The 24,854-nt window shown below is 55.9% G+C and overlaps 1 protein-coding gene across 1 annotated transcript in view; it reads right to left on the bottom strand.

Moving 5' to 3' along the window:
- Positions 1 to 17,949, bottom strand: part of ADCY1 (adenylate cyclase 1) — a 106,979-nt gene extending 89,030 nt beyond the window's left edge. The window contains exons 1-2 of the mRNA XM_027539292.1: positions 17,209 to 17,949; positions 3,014 to 3,163 (exon numbers count right to left, since the gene is read on the bottom strand). Coding sequence (XP_027395093.1) covers positions 3,014 to 3,163; positions 17,209 to 17,853 — 795 coding nt within the window. The 5' untranslated portion in view covers positions 17,854 to 17,949. The remainder of the gene's footprint in view (positions 1 to 3,013; positions 3,164 to 17,208) is intronic.
- Between the last annotated feature and the right edge of the window lie 6,905 nt (positions 17,950 to 24,854).

Genomic DNA, 24,854 nt, shown 5'->3' with positions numbered 1-24,854 from the left:
TTATGAAAAAGAAACATTTTTAAGTATCCAAATGTCAGATGCCATACACGCACACAGGAAGCAGCAGCTGTTTTCCATTACCTTTAGAGCACCGGCTGGATACACCTATGGGAAATAAGTCAAAATGCAGAAATAAAATTGTGTATACACCAAAATGACAATGACATGGGGAGAGAATGTGCATAAGGACAAAGACTTGAAAATACGGAGCGTTTAGCTGGGTTGACAGGACTGGGTGACATTTACCATTTTGTAGATTTCCTGCTTAAGAACATCAGGCCTGCTATTAGAACTCAGACGTGTCTCTGAGCCTCCACTAATCTGGGTTTCCTCAGCTGTAGGACTGAGAAAATAAACCCTTGCTCTCAGAGCTGCAGAGAAGTCACATATGAACAGCAGCAGAGGCTGGGCTCGCAACTGCTCCATGAGAGCAAGAGAGGTTGCTCAGCCACTGTGTTCCCAGGGCAGGAATGTGGGCATAGGGGGAGAAACACATCTGCAGAACCCACATGTGCGGCCAGCACCCTCACCATTGACAGGCAGGACCCACTCGAGAGACAGAGGGCGCATCAAGCATTTAAACACGTTTTAAGGGTGGAAGCTAGGTAATCTGTAGGAAAGGTGGCAAGAGTAAGAAAAGAAATGAAGACAAAATCAGAGAAAGTAAGTCCAGAAAAAACCATAATTCTAAAAAATACATGCACCCCAGCGTTCACTGCAACACTGTTTCCAACAGCCAAGACAAGGAAGCAACCTAAGTGTCCACAGACAGATGAATGGATAAAGAGGATGTGCTATACTTACACAGTGGAATATTACTCAGCAATAAAAAGAGAATGAAATAATACCATATGTAGCAATATCGACAGACCTAGAGATTATCATCCTAAGCAAAGTAAGTCAGACACAGAAAGGCAAATATCAAATGATACAGCTTATATGTGGAATCTTAAAAAAAAATGATACAAATGAACTTAAAAACAGACTCACAGACACAGAAAACAAGCTTATGGTTACCAAAGGGGAAAGGTTGCTGCTACTGTTAAGTCACTTCAGTCGTGTCCGACTCTGTGTGACCCCATAGATGGCAGCCCACCAGGCTTCCCAGTCCCTGGGATTCCCCAGGTAAGAATACTGGAGTGGGTTGCCATTTCCTTCTCCAATGCACGAAAGTGAAAAGTGAAAGTGAAGTCACTCAGTCGTGTCCGACCCTCAGCGATTCCATGGACTGCAGCCTACCAGGCTCCCCCATCCATAGGATTTTCCAGGCAGGAGTACTGGAGTGGGGTGCCATTGGGGGGATGCATAAATTAGGAGTCTGGGATTAACATATACACACTACTGTATATAAAATAGATAACCAACAAGGACCTACTATACAGCACAGAGAACTCTATTCTGTAATAATCTCTAAGTGAAAAGAATTTTTTGAAAAAAAAATATATATAATTGAATCACTCTGCTATATACCTTAAACTAACAGAACATTATAAATCAATTGTACTGCAATAAAGCCAAATAACTTTTTAAAATTAGAAAATGTGGGAAAGGAAAACATTTGAAAGGAGATGGAGAAGAGGGAAAACAGAGGGGATGAAAAGGAAGATTCAGATTCATCCACACAAGAGTGGCCCCCACATCAATCTTTCCAGCACTTCAGCAGATGTATTTAAGGGGAGAGAACTCTGAAGACTCACTTTTGGGATCTCTTGGACGTGATGAAGGTAAGGACACAAAGTTCAAGGCCCTCTAAGCAACAAAGACTCCTCATTGGTGCTAATGATGCTGATCTGGAAAAATACACTCCTTATACTCAAGCATGCACAAGTATACACATGTGTGCACACATATACACACATCTACATGCGCACATACACACAAATGCACACACATCCACAACCATACACACATGGACACGTGAACACAGACATACAGGCATGCACACAAGATCCACATGAATGCAAATCCACATACGTGGATATACCCACACACTAACATGAGCACATATGCACCTCTACACATTTGCACACAGGCCCCACATATCTAATACACATGTGTACAGAAATACAAATCCACACATGTGCACACAAAACACACACGTGCACACGTGCACATCACACGTGTGCACATTTCCTCACAGACAAGTAGCTCCCACACCCATACACCATTCACAGACAAAGCCACCCACGGATCTACACACGATCTAAATATACATAAGCCATCTACTTCTTTTACTGTAAATACTAGGCATCATTACAATACCTATAAATGGAAATATGTACATTTTAAAATGTACAGTCAGTACTTCATGCCTTATATTTACCACAATAATAGCATCTCATTTATAAACCCATCCCATCCACCCCACCCCAGGAAAACAAGCCTCTACACTTTCATAAAGCCCAGGAGTCTGGGGGCTCCTAGCTGAAGGCCTCATCTAGGGTGCTCAGAGCAGCCTGGTGGTCCCAGGACAGCAGCAGAGGAAACATCACTGTGGGAGTGAGCCCAGGACATGCAGCTGACAGCGGCTGGGGCGGGGGGAACCCAGCCCGGCTTCCTCCAAGCCTTCAGATCACAGGGTACAGTGCTCTGCGGCCTCAGCCAAGCTCAGCTGTGGGGCTGCCAGGGTGACCCCCACTTCCTAACAACTCAGCCCTTCCAGAGGCACCAAGTCCAGCTCTCCTCTACCTCCACTTAGGGCATGCAAATGCCCCAGGGCATCTCCTCCATAGTCCTGTACCACATATCACCAGCAGGTAAACTGAGGCCACAGATGGCAGTTCTTCTGCCTTCACTCCCACAGTGCCCCCAACAACTGTCCACTCTTCCCCAATAGGCCGAGGGAGCTGGCCCACAGAGGCACAGGGGCCAGTGGGGGCCTGAGACCCCTATCCGACTCTCAGATGAGTCAGGCTGGCCCCACCCCCAGAGCCCTCGGTGTAGAAGGCTGTGAGGCTCCATCCCCCGACCCCAGGCCCCCCACGCCCCTCTGGGTGAGGCCCTGGGCACTGACCTGCTTCTCATTCTCATCCTCCAGCCTCAGCCGGTCCTCAATGCAGTTCCGGGCCTGCAGGAAGGCCTTCCTCTGGGCGCGCTCAGCCAGGATCCTCACGAAGATGCCATACACGTTCACACCGAGGAAGAGCAGAGCGTTGGCACCCAGCTGGGGGGAGAAAACAATGCAGAGGACTGCACCAGGGGCCTGGCTCGGCAGAGGCTCCTCCACGCCCCCCAACCACCAGCCCACGAAATGACCACGCCAGCCAGACCCACGCGCCAAGCCAGCCTCATGTGGCCACAAGCCAGGCCTCATCCCGCACCCTCTGAGGGGTCATCTGTGCTATAAGCTTCATGTCATTGAATAGTGGGCAAGGATGCAAGGTGCGTCCCCCAAAATTCACGTGGAAGTCCTGACCCCCAATCCCCCAGAGAGGGGCTATACTTGGAGACAGGGTCTTTCAAGAGGTAATCAAGAGAAAGTGAAGCCATTGGGGCGGCCCTAATCCAACACAAGGGGCCTCCCTGGTGGCTCAGTGGTAAAGAATCCGCCTTCAACGCAGGAGACACGCATTCGATTCCTGGGTCGGGAAGATCCCCTAGAGGAGGGAATGGCAGCCCACTCCAGTATTCTTGTCTGAGAACCCCATGGACGGAGGAGCCTGGCAGGCTACAGTCCATGGGGTCACAAAGAGTCGGACACAACTTAGTGACTAAACAATATCCAGAACAATCCCACATGACTGGTGTCCCTGTAAGAGGAGATGAGGACACAGACACACACAGAGGGACGGCTGCCCGAAGACACAGAGAAGACAGCCATCAGCAAGCCAAGGAGGGGCCTCGCGAAACACCAGTCTCCAGAAGGCCGAGAAGGGGCGTCTGCTGTCTGAGCTGCCCAGTCTGGACACTTCATTACAACAGCCCAAAGAAACACTACACCTAGAAGTGTCGAAGGTGCAGACAGAGTGGTTATTCCCATAAAGGCAGCATGGAAGGCTCTGGAGAAAAGCAGCGAAGGCGAGCGGATTAAAAACAAAGAAGAAAGAATGGCATTTGGGTACAAAGTGGACTTTTGCACGTATGAAGATGAAGAAAATACAGCGTCCAGAGCCTCTGATGGCTCCAGTTCTCACTCCGCATCAACAGACGAGAAGCCAGAAAGGGACCTGGCCAGGAAGGACCCTTCCAGGGCAGCTTCTGTCCAGCCTGGGAGTTAAGGCAGAAAGTCTGAGGAGCGCAGTGTGTGACCACTTCCTGCTTTCACCTGCCTAATCGCAAGTCCAGGCCAGACTGCCCAGGACTGAGCCTGGGGGACTTCACAGGAACCCACGACAGATGATGGTCACACCGCACAGAGTGGCAGGGCTGGGGAAGGATCAAACCCCATGTCCCCTGCTCAGCCTCCTCCGCTGACCTGTACCTACCTCTCATGGCCACAGGGCCCAGGGCCAGACAGAGGTGCCTCCATGGACCAGCAGAACCCCAGCACATCCCCCTGGAGCCCCCAGGCCACTGAGAGAGAAAGGGCACCCACCCACCTCCCTGTGAGGCTGCAGTGTTCATAAAACCGCTGCACCCACCCACCCCCGTCACAGTCACTGTAAAAATGGATGATTTTGTTTGATTAAACTCCAGCATTTCCTGCAGGTTCTGAGTGTCACCGCTCCTCATGGATTAACCCGAAATACTCCCCACCCAAGACTGATATCACACACGACTACACAGGACAAATAAACACAGTGGCAGATGGGACAGCAGTCCACAATTAGAGGACACCTGCCAGAGTCCAGGCAGTGACGGGCAAGGTGGCCCGAACAGGGAGAGTTGAGGGACAAGGACAGGGAGCCCAGGAAGGTCGCAGTGGGCAGTAACATCCATCTAGAGACATGGAAACTGTTCACAGGAGGACACAAGGAGACAGGCCAAGCAACTGGAATCCACAGGACCCCAGCACCCAGTGGTCATCTCCCTAAACCCCCAGCAGGGGAGTGAGCCCCCAGCAAACCCAACAGGGACAACTCGCCCACTTACAGTTGGCAGAGGATGGACACACACTTACACCTAACACGGACTGCGTACAAAATACTCTCCTGCAAACCACCTCCTGGATCCTACCTCTGCCCCCCAGAGAGAGGGACGGCCATCCTGAGAGGAGTCTAGGAGAACAGCCGAAAGTCCAATAAAAATGGTGCCTGCCGTTACCTGGAAGGTCGCATTGTGACCTGACCATCTCCATGTGACCCTGATTATCTCCCTGTGACCCTGATTATCTCCACACGATCTCATCATCTCCACATGACCCTGAGTATCTCCATGTGACCTGACCATCTCCAAGTCAGGTCCTGACATCTCCATGACCTCATCATCTCCCTGTGACCCTGCATGTGACCCTTCACCCTCACTGTGACCCTGAACACCTCCAAATCTGAGCGCCCCCCTAGCTGGAGCATCCATGCTTTCTCCAGGTGCAGGACTGGAACACACATGCTTCTCCAAGGCCAGTCCAGTCGGTCTCAGTGCAGGTCCTGGCGGCCAGCACTGTGCTCCCAGGGCAGCTGCACTGGGCCCCCGAACCAGACAGTGTCTTCTGTATCTAAAGGACCACCTGCTGTATTCTGGGACCAGTTCATGCCAGTCTGTTGATGAAGGTGCTTTTCTGGTGGCACCAGGAAGACCAGAGTATATGAAACAACACACTGCACATTGGTGGAATCAATATTTGGTCTTCCCAGGTCGTGCCAGTGGTAAAGAATCTGCCTGCCAATGCAGGAGACATAAGAGACATAGGTTCGATCCCTGGGTCAGGAAGATCCCCTGAAGGGGACAGCCTTCAGGGTTGTGCATGGCACAAGTGCATGGAAACCCACTCCAGTACTCTTGCCGGAGAATCCAATGGACAGAGAAGCCTGGTGGGCTACAGTCCATAGGGTCGCAAAGAGTCGGACACCACTGAAGTGACTTAGCAGGCAGGCAGGCAGAATCAATATTTAAAAGCATACTAAGTGTGTTTAAAACACCCACAGGTACAGGGCTGGACAGGTTTCTAAAAATTTAAATAACAGTGAGTCTTTGCACAAAACACTCATCTCCCAGTAGAGCCTTAATCATTCATGGCTTCTGCATGCCGTCCTAGCCTCAATTTAAGCTTCTGAACATGGAGACGAGATAACACACAGGATGCCTCTTCTGAGATGCTGTCCAGCCCGGCACCCCTGCGGTGAAGCCCTCAGCTGTCACTGTCAGGACAAGGACAAAGAGTCCAACTGAGGGGCCAGGCACCCAAGGTCAGCTGAGCACAGGGTGCACGAAGCCATAGGTCACACTTGAGCCTGGAAGCCAGGGCTTTTCAGGTGGCCTGTGGCAGAAACAGGGGAAAGTGGAGGTCCCCAGTGAGGTCTGGGCGGAGAGGCGCGGGCCAACGGGCAGAAGGGCTGGCAGAGGCTGGGCAATCTGGTCAAGGGAAAAATCAGTAGCAGAGTGGCGGTGAGCTGGGTCCCCTTGTCACCCCCTCTACACCCACCTTCCTCACACCTGCCCTTTACTCTGTGGCCACAGTGATCCCCAGGGATACCAAGGCCCAGCTGGATGCATAGCTGGCTGCCTTGTCAACACCATCTGAGACACTCACACAAAGAAGAGCCCGATGGCCTGCCCCACAGCTGGAGTCTAGCAGGCAGAGTGGAACAGAGATAGGGGGTCTTCCCTGCCCGATGCTCTGAATTCACATTCACAAACCTGCCAATCTTCCCCCAGGAAATCAAAGGAGGAGGCCGTCCACATGATGCTAAAGCCCCCAGCACACCTGCCTCCCTGCCTCCACTCAATTCCCACACACTCCACGATCAGGAACCAAGGTGACAGGCACAGCAGTGACAAGAGGCCCAGGTCCTGCCCCACAGGGCACAGAGATGTTTCAAGACTGGCTACCTAATCAGTGACCAGGGAGGAGGGTGACAAGGCAGAGAGAAGCCCAGAGGTCACCTGCTGGCAGGTGTGGCCTGAAGAGGGCGCTGGTTCACACTGGCTGCAGTAGAAGCGGTGACGGGGGAGCCAGGCTGAGGCTTCTGAGCTTGGGGAAGGGTCCGTGCTGGGGTGGAGGCTGAGTACCACACAGCCCGGAACACGCCTCCCGGGACTGACAGGTCCTTGCCACCCCCACCAGCATCCTCAATCTACAGACACAGGGGTCCTGAGGAAGGGCAGGGCCCCCAGCTGCAGAGGGCAGGGCACACCCAGCAGCCCCACCTCCCGGGCTCCCTGTAATTGCCCTCACTCCTGGCCTCAGGGCACCTCCCCCACATACCTGGCCTCAGCATCCAGACCCCCCAGGATCCCCTGCAGCCTACACCCCCCTGGATGCCTGGGCCCTGCCAGGAACCCCATCTGCACCTTTCTCACCCCTGGAAGGCTTGCCCTTAGAGCTCTCTTCTTCTCCAGCTGAAACTCCACGGCCCAGCAGGACACTCTCCTGCCACTCCCACTCTGGAAACGCCGGGCTGGTAAAATCCAGCTCCCCACACACCGCTGGAGGAAACGCCAGGGCCTGCCCACCCAGGCGTCTCCTAGGAGTAAGTGCACCACCCCACACCCGTAGCCCGGAGAGCTTCTCCATCCCAATCCTCACCTGTCCCTCCACCCCTCTCTCTGCCTGGCCCAGCCACTCCCACTGCCCATGCCCCAGGGTTCCCTGAACCCTCCAGCTGGGACCTACTGCTCTCTTTCTCCTGAAAATGAGACTCCTCTTCTTCTCCTGGGCCTGCCCAGTTTTCTCCTCTTTCAGCAAAACTCTTGGAAAGGCCCCGTGGTGTTCCAACCTCCGTCCCCTCTGCAGCTATGCTGGGTGGTCTGTGACCAGGTCAGGACCACCTTCATATCCTGAACCCAGGCTCAGGTCCCAATGTCCAGCCCACCCTGCTCAGGCCATGAGCTCCCCTCCATGGGCACCCTCCCCAGCATCCTCTGGTCCAAGCCTCGCATCTGGACCCCTCTCTACCCCAAACTCCACCCTTTGTGGTATCTCAGCCACACTCCACTTGGGAGCCCATCCCTGTGCCAAAGACCCCCAAACCAATACCTTCAGCTTGGCCTAGCCAGTCATCCCCCTCCCCTGTCCATGCATGTCTCCTGTTGGGTGTCCGTTCAAGCCTGCTTGGGACAGGCCCTGGTGGGACCCCTGGTGGCACCCAGCACTCACCCCAGCAGCCTCTCCCACCTCAGTTGATCCAGGCCCCTGGAAACCTCTCAGGCCACGGCCCTTTTCCACCACCAGCAAATCCTACCGGCTCTGTCTCCAACACAGGGCCCCCTGACTGCCCTCCCTGCCATCCGCTGCTTGGTTGCCAAGCTGCCTCCTAACCCAAGCCTGTGCCCCTCCTGGCCCTTGAGGCTCCTGGACGGTCCTCTGCTCTAAATCCCTAGTCCTGAGTCTCCCTGGGCCCAAAACTCTCTGTGGCTCATGCCCTACAGCCTGTCCTCTTCGTGTACCCCTGGCCTGGCCCACTTTGCTTGGGGCCTCTGTCCTGCATTCCTGGGAAGGAACCCCCTTCCTACACAGTGCCTGATGCACTCCTGACCTGCAGGGGCTCCACTCAAATGTCACCTTATCAAAACCACTTACCTGACCCCTGGCGAAAAGTGCACACACTTCCACCTCAGCTTCTGGATTCTCCTGCTGGCTGTTTCTATTTCTCTCCTTCTGCTGCTTTTAGAAGTTACTATCTTCCAATACTATTAACTCATCTGTCACCTCCCCTACCTGCTGCTGCCTCTCAAGGGGCCTCAGTCTGTCAGGTCCGCGATAGATCCGGGAACCTCTCATAATATAGCAGGTGCTCTGGTGTTTGTTGAATGAGTAACTGAGGGCATGTGGGTGGGGAGGTGGCCTGGCCCTGGCACAGCCCTGGAAAGGGGCGGAGGGAGGTGCAGGGAGACGCCTGCACTGCCAGGGGCACTGCCCAACCTCTCTCCAGGTTGTCTCAGACAAGACCTGATAAGACTGCAGCTCAGCTCTCGCATCTGTCATCAGCCGGGCAGTGGGGAGGGGTCCCAGCGTTTCCACGACCGACAGAGGCACATGAGAGGCAAGGCGTCAGCGTGTCCTGGTGTCTGCAGTGACACGGCTTCTGGGGCATGCTGAGCTGGTGGGAGCCGGGCGGGGCGGGGCGAGGCACAGTGCACAAACGTGTGCACACAGGGACTGGTCACACACCGACTCTAGCCCCACAGAGGCTCTCACCTCACCGATCATTTCGGACCCTTGAACACACTGGACTTCAGGAATGGATCCCACTGCACAGGGTCCTCCAGGGACATGGTGAGGGCCCAGGAACCACTTGTGATTCCTGCAGATAAAGACCTGCTTTACAATAAAGTAGCAGAGATATTCCCAAATCCTTAGGCTACACCAGTGACTCCCCAAATGTGCTCACTGAGCTTTTCGTCCATAGAGCAGGGTGAGTGTGTTTGGAAAAGCAGCCATCTTGCAAAACAAGTTCAAAGAGCACACATTTCAGATCCCTTTGGCCACGGATGATTCAGAAGGCAACACACTCCAACAACATGACAGCGTTTCTCACATAAGGAAACTAGGCAAAGGCACCAAGAAAAACACACTCTTTCAGAGAAGGCCAGCACTCAGCACAGCACTCCAGCACGAGGCTCTCAGTGAGCACCCTCCGCCCTGACCACCAGTGCTCACAACCCAGTTCTCCCAGCAGCAGTGGACAGAGAGTCCCAGAGCACACACCTCGCTCAGATGCTCAGATGCGGCATGGAGCTGCCAGTGCAGATGCGGGAGGCACCCAGGCTGCAGTCTCCCAGGAGCTCATGGGGCAGCTGCCGAGAAGGGCGGTGGGGGGACACTGCATGTGATGACAGGTCACGCAGGAGGGCAGACCACGGGGCCAGGGTCCCAGGCCCGGCCCGGGTTGGAGCAGCCAGGCCCTTCTGCAGCTGGCCATTCTCCTTGTCCAGAGTGTGGCATCTGACGTCCAGCCCGGGCACATGGTGCCTTGGGCCCCAGACGAGCTGCTTCGTGAGCTATAAGGCCCATTCACCCACTGAAGGAAGCTGTGCTCCCAAAGGTCAGGGTCTACTTCAGCACAGGGAAAACTGAGCTCTGGTAGAGCTACTCTGTACTTCAGAGTCAAAACACAAATCCGCCCTCAGATTGGGAATGTGGCCCTGGGGAGGACTTCCCCTCTGAGAGTGGGGACGGCAAGAGGGACACCCAGCTTTCCAGAGCTCCTGAGGCATCATAGGTGGGAGTCCCATCCCCAGGGTCCCTAATTGGCATCCTATCCCCTTGCAGCTAGGTTACTCATTGGGGCAGACGACCTGTTCCCCTACACTCTAGTCCCTCAATGGGCATCCTGGATCCCTCACCTGGGCACCGCCTCACCTGGGCACCCCTCACCTGGGCACCCCTCACGTGGGCACCCCTCAGGAGCATAGCAGGACACCCTGGTCTGGGCCTGCAGCAGCCCCACTGCCCACAGGATCACTATGGACCATGACTCCTGGCCTGCCCCCTCTTAGCTACACTGCCCATTTCACCAATGCCCCTGACTCCAGACCTATACACACAATGGCCCTGCTCTCCATCCCTGTGTGCAGACTGTGGGCCCTCAGACCACACACCCCACACCAAGCCTGGCACAAGGCGGGTGCTTGATTCTGGAAGAACAGTGGGTGGCCTCAAACCCAGGGACCCAGACTCTGTAGGTCTGGGGTGGGACTTGGGCCTCTGGATGCTACCAATACGTGCACACACACACATGAACACACTCACATTCCTGTACAGGAGGACGCATGCACAGGTATACACACAAGCAACTACATGCCCACACAGATGCACACACATTACACATGTGCACTCACTTGTGCCCACATTCATGCACACATGTACACACACGAGCCCCATCCCCAGAGCTGCGTCCATGCTCTGCACAGCCCCACCCAGAGACCCAGGAGTCGAGAAGCTCTCCCTCGGCTGGAGGCAATGTGAACACCGGCAGCTCGGGTACAAAGCAGATCCCGCCACCCTCCAATGCAGGAAGGCAGGGTCGGGAGCTGCAGGAGAAAAAGCAGGATCTAGGAAGGACGAGGACAGGAGGGACACAGACGCAGCACTGAGGGGCAGCCTGCACTGGGGCAGTGAAGGCAGTGAGTGTCATTCTCACGCCACGCCCCACACACGGATGTGTGCACAAGGAAGCCCAGCCTGCCCTGCTGAGACTCACACAGAGCAGACAGAGGGGAGAGAGCCCCAGACAGTCGGGGATCCTGGTCCTTGTCACCCCATGGCTCTCAGGCCTACATGCATGGCCCCCCTCACCCAGCCTCCCCATCTGGGTGCAGTCTGGGGCCTGGTCTCATTCCAAGGGCTGGCCTCTGAGGTCGCGGGGCTGGAGGGTCCCAGACCCCATTTTCCTCAGGGAAAACACATCTACCCAGGAAACGGGAAAAATAATCAGTGCAGTGTGTGAGCGTGTGCCTGTATGTGAGTCTGCATGTGGGTGCATGCATTCCTGTGTGCATGTGCAAGGGTATGCATCTGTATGTGTGTGAGTGCTCGTGTATGAGTGCATGACAGGAGACGGCTTCCACTTCACTGAGTGCCAGCCCCACTCCTGGGGGCCACCTGTGCCTACACAACCACAGACATGGCCTCAGAGGAAAGGGAGGCACAGGGTAAGGGCCCTGCCCTCAGCTACAAAGCTTGGAGCGGAGCCCCTGCGGTGCAGGGAGTTCCCACCCCACCCACTCTGCAAGCCCACCCACCACCATCTGAGTCAGGAAATGGCCCAGGGACATTTCTGGGCTCCAAGTTTGCAACACAGAGCCAGTTGGCCTATCAATCTGGCCCTCTGGACATCAGAGATGTGAGGGGAGAAGGGCAGCACCCCAGAACCACTGGGAGGGAGCCCGTGGAAAGGGCAGTGGGTGGGGACGTTTCCCCACAGGACCCGCTTAAGGAAGGCCTCAAAACATTCTGTGCAGCCCAAACCCCAGGGCCTCCCACACCTGCCCCTTCCTCCACACCCGCCTCACCGGCCCCACGGTGACCAGCTAGTTCCCTCAGCCAGCTGCCTGCAGCCCCAGAATCCAGCAGCCTCTTGGCCTCATCTGTCCGGGACCTTGGAGTGTGCTGTCCCCAGGAGGCAGGCCTGAGCCCTCCCTCTGCCTTGTCCTCTTTATTCTTCTCCGAAGGTCACACACACTCCCCCCAACACAGATTGCAGTTCCAGTAGTTGATCAGGGTCCCCGAAGACTAACTTCCTGGAGGGCAGGCGGTCCTGTCCCCTGGCTCAGCATCTGGCACCCAAATGTGAACCCAGAACCATCTAAAGAAAGTGCCACAGCCTGAGAAGCTGCAGAGGCTTCACAGCTGTGTCTGCTCCAGTGGTACCCAGCAACGCCCCCTCCTGCCGCTGAATCTACCCAGGGGGCCAGACTCCAGCACATGGACAGTCTGGGGATCCAAGGCAGCAGAGGAAAGCCTGGGACCCCCAGGACTGCCCGGAGGGGGAGCAGGTGGGAACCCTCATTCTGATGCAGGATGGTCTCCCCACCCAGGCCCTACCTCCCTAATTCCTGCTGCCCTGGTGTCGGCAACTCTAGGTGCTTCTTACTGTGGGAGCTGGCTGCCGAGCAAGAGGATGACACAGCTGTGGTGGAAACAGACCAGGTTTAGGGAGGGACCCGCCCATCAGACAAGAGGGCTGGGAGCCCAGGTTCCAAGGACTCAGGAGTTTCTGATGGGATGCCCACGGACACGAACCTGCAGGCCTAGAAGATGCGCTGGAAACTGCCCAGGCTGAGAGGTGCAGAGGATGGGAAGCCGGTGCTGTGCCCTGCCCAGCAACCGGAGGCCTGGGGGAGGAGCGGCCAGCCCAGGACAAGCCTGTGCCGGGGAGCCGCCTCCTCCTCCCTGCTCGGCTCAGCCAAGGCAGGTGAACAAACAGGTGACAGAACCAGTCAGGGTGGGGGTTGGGGGGCAGGGAGGTACTGGTGGCAGTGGCCAGGAGGCTGGTTAGGGGAGCAGGAAGAGGGCCCCACCTGGGAAAGAGTCCAGCCCGAGGAGAAGGGGCGACGCTGGGTGAGGGGCCAGCTGTGGGGCAGGGCTGCACAGGCGGTCAGGAGAGGGTCCGGTGCAGGGAGTGCGGAGAGTCTGCAGAGGACCAGAGGGAAGAGGGATTTCCTGGTGGCTCAGTGGTAAAGAATCTGCCTGCCAGTGCAGGAGACATGAGCTCGATCCTTGGACTGGGAAGATCCCCCGGAGAAGAAAATGACAACCCACTCCAGTATTCTTGCCTGGGAAATCCCATGGACAGAGGAGCCTGGTGGGCTACAGTCCATGGGGTCGCAAAGAGTCAGACACAACTTAGTAACTAAACAAAGAGGGGAAGAGGGCCAGCCAGTGGGGCAGGGCAGAATTGGGGTGGGGGGCGCCTGAGGAGGGGCTAGGCTGAGGGAGGGACACAGGTCCTGACAGACGCCCCAGAGGCCTGCCTTGAAGGAGGAGTAGGAGACACAGGGGCAAGAGGCATGGGTTGCCAAAGCCCGTGTGGCAGCCAGCACCGCCAGCACGCGCGGAGGTTCTGAGATCAGTCACATGGCTCCACATGCCAGCACTCTGAGCTCCTCAAGAGCTCAGACCACACTACAAGGTGGGGAGTGGAGGGGGTGGGCTGGGGATGGAAATCTGGCCAGCTCCCACTTCCCCAGGGCAGCCATGATTTCTGTTACCGTTCCGTGGTTCAGGCACTAAACATATTTCCTTTATATTGACAGGACGCCACACTGCAATGCAAATTGCACGCTGCAGTGGACCCTCACTGTCCCCCTTCTGAAAACTACAGCAGCCCTGCCCCACCTGGCTGAGAAGCAGGCCTCTGGGAGCTGTGAGCAGAGGGGCAGCACAAGGAGGAAGCTGGCAAGACACCTGGGGGGTAGGGCAGGCAGCATGAGCCAGCGAGCCATCTCCAGAGACACCCATCCTCCCCACCACCACTCCCCGGCAATGACCTTCGGCAGTGACCTTCACAAGCACTCCCCTGACTCTACTTCCCCGCCCTGTACCTGAGCACAGCCACCTCCAGTATGCAAGTCAGCAAGGGACAAGTCTGACGTTGCCAGCTTCCCTCCTTCCCCCACCCTTGAAAGCCCAGGACTCTGCAGCCTGCCCACTGCTGCTGGCTCTGAGCAGGCTTCTGGTGTTCTTGCATGGGATGCCTTCAGTTCTGACATGTCACCCAGTTAAATAAAAGTAACTGTGCTGAGGTACAACCACTGGGCCCTGAAAGCAAGGGACACAGAAGGGACTCCGTTCGATCTATATTTATGGGGCCCAGCCTTGGTCCTGGGCCACAGGGGAGTAAGGCCATTTCCCTTAAACTCTTTCTGCCCCAGGGGAAAGCAGTAGCAGACACACCTTCCCGGGAAAGGGAGGAGCACCAGCCCCCCAAATTTCAGCTGTGCAGTCACATGTCTGGCTTTCTGCGTGTTCTCCTCTGCCTCCCAGCATCTGGGCTAGCCTGAGCCTTACAGAGCCCCAAAGCACACCAGGGCAGCCCAGCACTGCTGCAGAAAACCCCTGGAATCCCTCTATGGAGGGCCAGAGGAGCCCACACTTTAACCCAGATCTCAGGCCCCAGCACAGGCTTTCTCCAGCAAGCACACGACATGCTGCGTATCTGCAGCAAAGACAGCACCCCAGCACAGACTGGCTCATCCATCCAGCCCTTCTGCCTCCTTTTGGCCTCTACCCTGTGTCCTGCAGGGCTTCTGCCTGTCCTGGGTTCCATCCTGCGGGAGTGGAACTGTCAGCAGGTGAGTGCACTGCAGGAGGGCAGGTAGGCGTAAGCATGACTAGCAACCAACACGCTTCAGAAATGTGGGTGCCATCTTCTCCACCAGTCTCAAGTACCAAGTTGCAGAGCTAAGGACAGATTTCACAGACTCCCAGAATTTTCTCATTGGAAGGGAGAATCCCTGGAGCACCATGCGGTCCGATCACCGCATGTTTCTCCGCATCCATCTCCATCTGTCCGTCAATATCACCACCACCTGTGCAGACTGGTGGACTTGAATAACAACATTCTAAAGAAGCCACAACAATTCAGAAGTGGCACAAGATTCTGAATATGTGTTTTTCCAATGTGGACTTTTTTCACTTTCACCACAGCCCTGAAGGTGAGCTGTGATGCCCTGTAAGACAGGATGGGAAACTGAGGCTCAGTGAGGGAAGGGTCTGCTTAGCCCATGGAGTCACAGCCATTAGCCAACTGAAACCCAGGTGTGTGCTCCCTAAGATTTCACCTAAGTCCAGGATGGGCTCCCCTCCTCCCTAGAATACTGGAGCCCATCTTATCCGGGGGGAAGGGTGGAGTTCTGAATGCCTGGGGCACCTTTACAGACTCTTCCCGCCCTGCCCCCCTCCCTTAATCTTTTAATTCTCTAAAAGGAATGTCTACAGGCTACCTAGAACATTGGTGATTATAAAAGGAGACAATAGTACAGCCTTTCATTGAAGCAGTTGCCTGAACCCCTGGGGCCACCAGAACTCAGCCGGGGCCTGCCCAGGTAGCTTAGGGCCCCTCTCACCTGAAGCTGACCTGGCCACTGAGCCACCCTCCCTGTCCAGATAGAGAGGTGGTCCTTGCTGGGGGGAGCTGGCTGGGAGGAGGGGGGAGCAAACACAACACATAGTAGGGCTGTGGGGGGGAAGATACAGGAGTGCCCCCTGAGAAGGTCAAATAAGCCCCACTCAAAGCCTAAGGATGCAAGGCGGGAGGCCAGCTGGAGAATGGAGCCCTCCCCTCTCCACTCCTTCCTTCCTCTCCCTGGGGGCAATCAGCCCCCTGGCCCTTTTCCCTTTTTTTCTGCCTTTATCTCTGCCTCCTCTCAGTCTCTGGCCTTCACCCCTATTTCTCCTCCTCTGTTCCCCCCATCCCACCAGCCCCTCTCAGCCCGCTCCCTCCCACATACTCCCTCCTCCTCCCCCTGCCCCTCCACAGCCCCTACCACACACTGGCTTCTCTGGGCCCTGAAACGTGTGTCACTCCTGGGTGTCCCATGGCCCCTCTGACCCTGTGCATTCCGGGCATCACCGTCTGGGGGCACCTCCTTTGGTCCTTGGGTGGAGGGGCCTTGGTGGGACCCTGGAACCAGCTATCTGACTCTCATCACTCCCCCCACCCCCAGTTGTTCTTCCCAAAGCCAGCTCTGTCCAGCTGCCCTTCCTCACCCCTGTCTCCTCACATCCCCCTTTTTCTCTTTAGATGGGCTCCCCCAACCCATCAGATTCCCACCACCCTCCAGCCAAAATAAAGCCAGAGGGAGAAACAAAACCCTCCCTCTGGGCCCTCCAAGACTAGGTGGGATGGGCTGGGCTGCACGGAAAAGCACCAGGCTGGAAGACACCTGCCTAAAACCCCTGGGGTCCTCGGGCTGGGGAGGAGCCCCTAGGAAGCAGTCAGCATGGGGTCCTCACCAGGATCTTGCCCCTAGGGAAAAACAGTGACTAAGTTCAGGCGCTGCGAGCCTGGATGCCGGCTGAGGCAGAGCAGGTCGAGAAGGACCAGAGAGAGCCCTGTGCGACCTTGGCAAACCCTGTCTTTCAGGACCCCAAACGGATCCGCAAATGGGAGCCAGGGTGGCTGGAGGGGGCCAAAGTCTTTACCCGCTTCCCACATCCCCCATGATGGCAGGGTTGGGAGGGGGACTCTGCGAGGCTAGCACGCGCTCCGCGCTCCAGGCGCAAGAGAGAGGAGCCCTGGGCTGAGCGCACAGCCCGCAGCAATCCTGCTTGCCGAGGCCGGCTCCTCGTACCTACTTTTTGTCCATCCTTTGGGGATGGGTGCAGCCAGACAGCATCGGACCAGAGCTCTGGCCTCACCGGCCGCTCACCAGCTGTGTGACCTTGGGCCAATCCTTGCCCTCTCCACACCCGCTAGTTTCGGGTCTCCACACTCCACACCCAGGAGCGCTTGTGGACTGTAACTCGGGAAAGAGTCCGGCCCCAGGGTGCCAGCCCTCAATGTGTCCCCAATTCCCTGAGTGACCTTGAACGTCCCCCTTCCAATTCGGGGCCTCAGTTTCTCCACCTGCCCAGTCGGTAGATTCGCACCCTTCTCCCCGCGTTCCCAGTCCCTCCCGAGAGCAGGTGTGTCCCAGACCGGATCGAGGGCGCGCGGCGATACTTACCGTTCTCCAGAGACGTGGGCGCTTGGCGGGGACCAACGTAGCCGTGACCAGCAAGTGCGAGGCGGCCACCACGAGCCCGAAGCCGATGGCCAGCAGGCTGCGCACGGGCAGCAGGGCATAGGACACGAAGGTGACCAAAAGGAGCTGCCAGACTCCCTGATCGGCTGTCGCCGGCACCGCTGCCGCCCCGGCGTGGGCACCGGCGGGGCCGCCGAGCGCGAAGGGACAGCACAGCAGAGCGAAGGTGAGGCTGAAGAGCAGCGCGAGCTGGCCGACCTGCTGCAGCTGGGGCACCTGCAGCGAGCGGACGTTGGTGACCACGAGCAGCGCCAGGAAGAGCACGCAGTGCACGGGGTGCGAGCCCTTAGCCAGGCCGGGCGCGGGCCCCGGCGCGCCCAGCAGCTCGGCCAGGGCCAGCGCGCCCGCCAGCAGGCTGAGCACGGCCAGCGCCTTCAGCGTCGCCGCCTGCTCCAGCCGCAGCGTGTAGCCGCGGAACAGCGCCTCCAGCTCGGGGCACGCGAACTCCTCATCGCACGCCCGCAGCCCGCGCCGGCCGCCCGGCCCCGCCGCCCGCTCGGCGCCCCCAGACTCGCCCGCGCCGCCTCCGCCTCCGCCGCCGCCTCGGCCGCGCGGCGCCCCCGCCATCCCAGCGCCATGCAGCGGGCGCGCCCCTCGCCGGCCGGGGCGCCGGGCGGGCGGGCGGGCGGCGAGGCGCCGGGGCGCGGCGGGCCGAGTTGGGGCGCCGGCTGCCCCGCGCGCGCGCCCCGAGCGCGTCCCCTCCCGCCCGCCGCGCCTGCGCACTGGCGCCGCCCGCGCCCCGGCCTCGGTCCTCCCGCGACCGCGCTGCGACAGCCGAGCTCTGAGCCGCGGGCCTGGCGCGCGAGGCCCACGCGCGTGCGCGAGGCCCGCACCCCAACTCCACAATCTATACACCCCGCCGCCCGAGGAGTCGCGTGACCTTGGGCGCTCAGCCTACTCCTCCCGGCCTCAGTTTCCCCACTGGTGCGCAACGCCTCGCACTATGCTGTCTCTTGGGGCGTTAAAAGTGCTGGAATTCTGCACCGTTCCTCCCGAGGGGGCAGCTTACCTTGTCTAATGTAACCCCCCAATAAAAGCGGGTCACTCTATTCTAGAAGAACCCAAAATGGGGCCCATGCTTGACCACAGACCCATACCCAGAGCCCTGAGAGGTGAGGGGATGCCCTAGGACCCCGGGGACAGGGAGGAAGGTGGTGGCCTGCGACATCTCCCTCCGCCCAGCCTCTCTACACCCAGAACCCGCCATACGACAGGCTGTGGGCAAGTCCTGTCCTGGTTCCTACAACCCCTGTCATCGGGTGCAGGGGTGGAAGCAATGACCAGGTGGTGAGATCCGACAAGCAGAAACCCCAGTCGCCTGGATGTAGTGTGGCCAGTGCCACCTGAGTGCTGGAGGAGCCAGGTTAGAGTCACAGCAATAGAGGCTAGGGAAGTGGGTGTGAGGCTGTTGGTGCAGGTATGGAGTGGGAGAGGGAAAGGAAAGGGGAAGCTGCAGTTTGCCCTAAGTGGAAGCTGGAAACCGGAGTGATGAGATGTTTTCTTCAGCAGGACAAATGTAGGGACCGTTGCCGTGGCACGTGCGTGGGACCCACTGCTTACACTCACTCTAAAGGAAAAGGCTTTGTGCCAGCCTTTACCTGCATTATGCTCATAGTAGCCCCTGCGTGGAGAGTGTCGGGGTTGGGGCGGGGGCGGGGGGGGGGGGGGGCGGTGCGGGGGGGGGGGGGGGCGGTTTCTTATGTCTTATGTCTCCCTTAACACACAAGGATCTCAGAGTAAGCAGCTGACTCCAGGAGATGTGGAAAGGTGTCCGGACTCCCAGCAGAACCAGTGTCTGCTCCATCATCCCCTGCTGCTTCTCATATGAGTGGACGTGGGTGGACTGGGAACCGGAGATCCCAGGGAGTCACAGAGACCAGGAGGCTAGCCCCTGGCAAGGGATTTTCCCTGAGCCCAGTTCCAGACAAACAGGTTAAACTACTGTGGCTCAGGCATGGGTCTGTTTTAGAGGGGCTCTAGGGCTGAGAACCCCTGCACCATATACTGTTATATGGACACAAGAACTAAATTTGAGGTGCATGTCACATATTTCTGGAATCAGTATTAGTTGAGCCAGGTGAAGTTGCCATTGTTATAAAAGGTCCAAAGTAATCTGGTATCAGCTGTGATAGTTGTAAAGACAGCACCTCACAGTCTCTGCCTAGGCCAGGAAAACCTCCACCCCTTGTTCATATCAGCAAATTTTGGGTGGCCATCTGGTCCCTCCTCCTGAAATGGCCTCCCCACACAGGACACCTCCTCTGTGAAGCCTTCCTGACTCCCCCTGCCCCAGCCAATTGCTTCCTCATCCTGGTTTCTACTCTCCCTAGTACCCACCACTCTGTTTGGTCATCAGTTCATTTGTCTCCAACCCCAATGGATCTGGCAGCTCCGGAAGGGCAGCAACTGAACCAGGAAGATCTCCTGCCTCCCCCTCACTTGGCAAAGTGCCCATCTTCCATCATCTGGTTTTCTGCCCGTCCCCAAAAGGTAGCAAAGGTAGCAAAGTCTGCAAGGTTTTTCTATTTAAGTACTGAGTGTCAAGAGTAGATTCTCTTGTTAAATGATGCAGTATATTTCTATATCTTAATGACTTTGTGAAAGGCAAGCTGAATATCCGAAAATGGATCAAACTACAGTAAGAATGCAAGAAGTATGATAAAGTGATCTGGGTACAAAGTTCACAAATCAGTAACACACTCTTCCTTCACCCAACAACTTTAACGGGCAAGATCAACTCTTTTTCTACAGAGCCTGTGTATCACAGGGTCAACAGAAAGAGATTCAGCCACGGCACCACGCCTTTTGTTCGCTGCTACACACAAAGCATCTCCTGACAAAGCACATTGCTCCTCCTGACAAAGCATCCAGGGCCATGAGGCATGGTTCACAGATCATTGTCACGTCCATCATGTCCTTTGTGCCTCGTGGCATCCTGGTGAAAAGGTTTATCACCCTTGTCTTGTTGACCAGGAAGCAGAGGCCTGGAGATGTTCCTGCAGGGCCAGAGATGGGGATGCACCAGAGCCTCGTGGGAGCTGTGGAGGCTATGGCTCCCTAACTCCAGCTGGTGGGAGAGATTGTTACTATCACAGTGCAGACGTGCACTGCTCATAGGTTCCTCTTGTCTCATCCCGTTGGCTGGAAGGAAAGGAGAAGACCTCACATGGACAATTTGCAGCCAGGGCTATGGGGGAAATTATCCGAGAGTCAAGTGCACACATCCAGTACACTCACTGAGTGTCATGGCTTGAATTGTGTCCACCTCAGATTTATACTCTGAAGTCCTAACCTGCAGTACCTCTGAACATGACCTTATTTGGAAATGAGGTTATTACAGATGCAATTAAGTTGACGCCATTCTGGAGTAGGGTGAGTCCTAACCCAATATGACCGGTGTCCTTATACAAGGGGGCATTTGGAGACAGATTCACATGCAGAGAACACCGCGTGAAGACTGGAGTGATGCTGCCACAAGCCAAGGCAGCACCTGAAGTCTGGAGAGAGGCCCAGGAATGGATCCTCCCCCAGTGTCTTCAGAGGACGCATGGCCCTCCCCAATGACCTTGATCTTGGACTTCAGGCCTCCCACTTCTGTGAGAGAATTGTTTGAAAATCTCTTTTCTGTTGTTTAAGCCCCCAGGGTGCAATACTTTATTACAGGGGCCCTAGCAGACTAATACCTCTAGCATATGGTTTATCTTGGGTAATGTTCCATGTTACAGAGAGTAAATATTGACAGATAGCAAAGGGGTTGCAAAGATCACCAGGGGAAATTTTGTTCTGGGGAGCACGTCCTCCCCAGCGGAGGTGAGCAGATAGAGGGCACCATCGTGGGCCACATTGAGTCCTGCTGGCCTGGGAGGACAGACATTCGGTTACCTTCTTGTCACCAAACACATGTTTTCCTCTCCCCTGTGGAGGGCTGCTCACAGTCCTCTCCCCACTTTCCTAAGGAGAGCTGGCACATCTCTTGGGGCAAGCAGGCAGTGTTTCTTGCACCAGTAATGCCACCAGGCCTCTCTCTGACTTTTGATTATTTACAAATCTCATGTGTTCGTTTGCATTTGAGCATCACAACTGCCAACGGCCCTGAACTTCGCAGAAACTAATCCAGTTTCAGATCATGAGTGAGTATGGTTCAGGGTGGACCCAGCTTGAAGCCGGATTCAGCATCACAGACACCACAGAGATGGTGGACCCTGAGTCACATAGCCAGGCTGGTGTCCCAGCACCACGCTTCCCAGCTGTGTGACTTTGGGCAGGTTACTCAGCCTCTCTGTGCCTCGTGTCCTCCTTAAACTGAGTAGGTAACAACCCCTGGCTCACAGGGTTCTGGTAGGAAGAGAGGCACAAATGCCCAGAGAACCTGCACTTACTTCATAAGCACAAAATAAATGGGTTTTACCTCTCATGGGTCAGTGATCCCTGCATACAGGAATGGGGCAAAGGCCATTCAAACACTTTGAGGTAAATGTATAAGTTTCAGGCATTCTGAACAGAGACCATGATACCAGGGTAGTTGCTCTAAGCCAGCCCATGGACTCAAGTGTTTGCAGACAAGTGTTTCTTATTCCACATGCCACCACTCTGTATTTGGAACAAAGTTCTGCCTGTGGGTCTGTGGGGAAGAGACCTACCTCTGGTGGACTGATTCTGGGCCACTGTGGAAATGCAAGTTGATTGGGACAGAGATAGGAAAGTTCAACAGGAAACTACATTCTACAAAGTTAATTTTGTCAGAGCCATTGCTTCTTAAGCAAATGACCCACATGACAGGTTCAAAAGAGAGCCATTAAAGTGGAATAGCCCTGCAGCCAGGTGACTTGGGGGTGCTCAACCTCCAGGGACGCTGGGATGCACGTTCCTGACACCCGGGGCAGGCACACTTCCCAGGCCTTCCTCAGATCGCTCCTGGTGGACTTGTTGTTTGGGGCTTGAGAGGCCCACGAACATGATTTGTGGACAGTGATTAGAAAAGTTCAGGGAGTCTGTTCAGGAACCCTCCAGTCAAAAGGGGGCAGGAGAACTCCAACCCCAACTACCTTAATCTGAACACTTGAGTCAGTTCTAGTGAGGGGAATGAACCTAAAGCCTATTATACAGAGTGAAGTAAGTCAGAAAGAGAAAAACAAATATCGTATATTAACGCATATATTTGAAATCTAGAAAGATGGTACTGTTGAACCTATTTGCAGAGCAGCAATGGAGATGCAGGCATAGAAAATAGTCTTGTGGACAAGGGCATGGAGAGGGTGAGATGAATGGAGAGAGCAGCATGGAAGCGTATACACTACCATAGGCAAAATAGATAGCCAGTGGGAATTTGCTATATGACTCTGGGAACTCAAACTAGGGTAACAACCTAGAGGGTTGTTACTTCTGTAACAACCTAGAGGGGTGGGAATGGGTGGGAGGCGGGAGGGAGGTACAAAAGGGAGGGGACATATGTACACCTGTGGCTCATTCATGTTGATGTATGGCACAAATCAAACCAATATTATAAAGCAATTATCCCTCAATTAAAAATAATTTCTTTTTTTTAATCTGAAAACTAAGAGGCCCCTTTACTCTCCCAACTGAAAGCCTGGATGGCTGACCCAGGACCACAGCTTGGAGACCCAGGAAGACCACCAAGGGAGGTGCTCCCCTCCTGAAGTCCTCGAGCCCAAGCAGGGGCTGCCCCTGGACAAGTGGACGGATGACAGTAGGCTGACGACCAGCCTCCCCTTCACATGTCACTGTCCCCTGCAGTGCCAGCAGGAAGAGGGCTAACTGCAGCTTCAAAGTGGCTCTACCACTTTCCTCCCCAGGGTGGTGGGCTCGCAGATCCTGGGGGACTCAGCGTCCTCACTTCTGCGCTGGCGTCTCTGGCCAGCCTAGGGGCAAAGGCGTCAGATAACATCTGAGTGTCCACCGCTTCTGCAGGGAGACCCGGCTGGCGGGAGGAGGTTGGTGTGACAGGCACTTTCGCCGATTGCCCTTGTCACTGAGGATTTGGCATCAAGCAGAGCAGGACTCTGGGCTGGTGGGAGAGGCGGGTGCCGGCCGAGCAATCACACAGGTAGATACGTGATCGCACCTGTGGCGATCATCTCCCGGGAAAGCAGGATACATCCTCGGAGGACCCCTGTGGTGGGAGAGAGGGGTCAGGCTATACTGGGCTCTGTGAACCGCACCCATGCGCCAGAAGGGTGGGCTACTGTTCTTGATGCCCAGAGCACACTGTGGGGCCTAGACGATTAATCCAGACTTGGTGGTGGTGGGCGGTGGTGGGCGTGGGGGTTGCTGACCTCCTCTACTGCCCAGAGCCAAGGTTCCTGTGAGGTTTCTGTGTCATCTTGGTGAGACAACAAGTGGCCTCTTGAGGAGTGAACATCAGCCACAAGCAGTGTGGAAGGGCCCAGATGACTCTGGGAGGGTTGACATCAGCACAGATAGGATGAAAAGGTCCATTGACCGGCCCTGGGACGGAGGCCATGGTGGCCACTCTCAGGTGCAGACAGCAATTCATTCAAGCCCCATCCATGCCCACTCAGGTGCTCCAGGGAAAAACCGTCTGCCCTAATTTAACACACCTCCCTCCATGAGCCAAAGCAAGTGCATCCCCTTCCTGTGTTCTCTATATTGCATTTTTTTTTTCCAAAAGAAATTAGATTCTGGGCAGGTATGCAGTGGTGTTTTCTGAGAAGGAGGGGAGCTCTCCATTTAGATGGTAACTGTCCAGGGGCCAAGTGTTCTCACAGGAGTGTGGTTCTGTCCAGCAGGAGGAAGGAGGGGACACAGTGTCCTGATGGTCACCTCTGCTGTTAGTGAGGACAGGGTGGTCAGTGCAGACAAGGACCACCTGCCCCCGAGGCAGTGCCTGGCATACACCCTGACACCAAGCGGTGTGCCCTGGGTGATGAGAACAAAGCTGGGATTCCCTGTGGATTCCCTGGTGACATCTGGGGTCCTTACAGCTCCTGAAACAATGCTCTTAGTACCGGCTCTCCTGGCAGACCATCCACCACAGGGACAGAAGGCGACAGGAGAGGTGCCCGCTCAGTGCTGCCCCAAAGCCGCCTGCCGACAGTTATTTGTAGTGACCCAGGGGACCTAAGCTGACCGGCACTAAATGGATTTGTATAAACCCTCCCCAGGGGGTCGAGCTGAAGACAGGGGGAGGCAGGGGAGGGGAGCTAAAGGCTCACCCTGAAACGTGCCGGGCGGTGGCAGAGAGGGGGGGTAGGGGTGGGAAATAAGCTGTGCAAGGCGGAGAGTCGGCTCTGACAGCTGCGCCCGAAAGGCAGGGAAGCTTCAGCCTGAGGATTTGCACTAAAAATAGAATCACTGGCTTGTGGGTAGAGAATTTGACCCAATTAGAGATTACCAGTTTCAGGAATTACTGGAAAAGAAATCTCATTAAATAGGTTAAATATAGGCGCCAGAGGCTGAAAAGGCCATCTGGGACTAAAAGGAAAACCAAAACTCCAGAAGGATTTTTAAATGCATTTTGCATCCCCTGTAAAGGGAAGGGAATTAGAGTGCTGTAAATGCAGCCCAAGGCACCTGGATGATGAGCTCCC

The sequence above is a fragment of the Bos indicus x Bos taurus genome, chromosome 4 (assembly GCF_003369695.1).
Source record: "Bos indicus x Bos taurus breed Angus x Brahman F1 hybrid chromosome 4, Bos_hybrid_MaternalHap_v2.0, whole genome shotgun sequence".
Classification (NCBI taxonomy): Eukaryota; Metazoa; Chordata; class Mammalia; order Artiodactyla; family Bovidae; genus Bos; species Bos indicus x Bos taurus.
The sequence above is the reverse complement of the archived record's forward strand: the minus strand, read 5'-3'. Positions and strand labels throughout refer to the sequence as shown.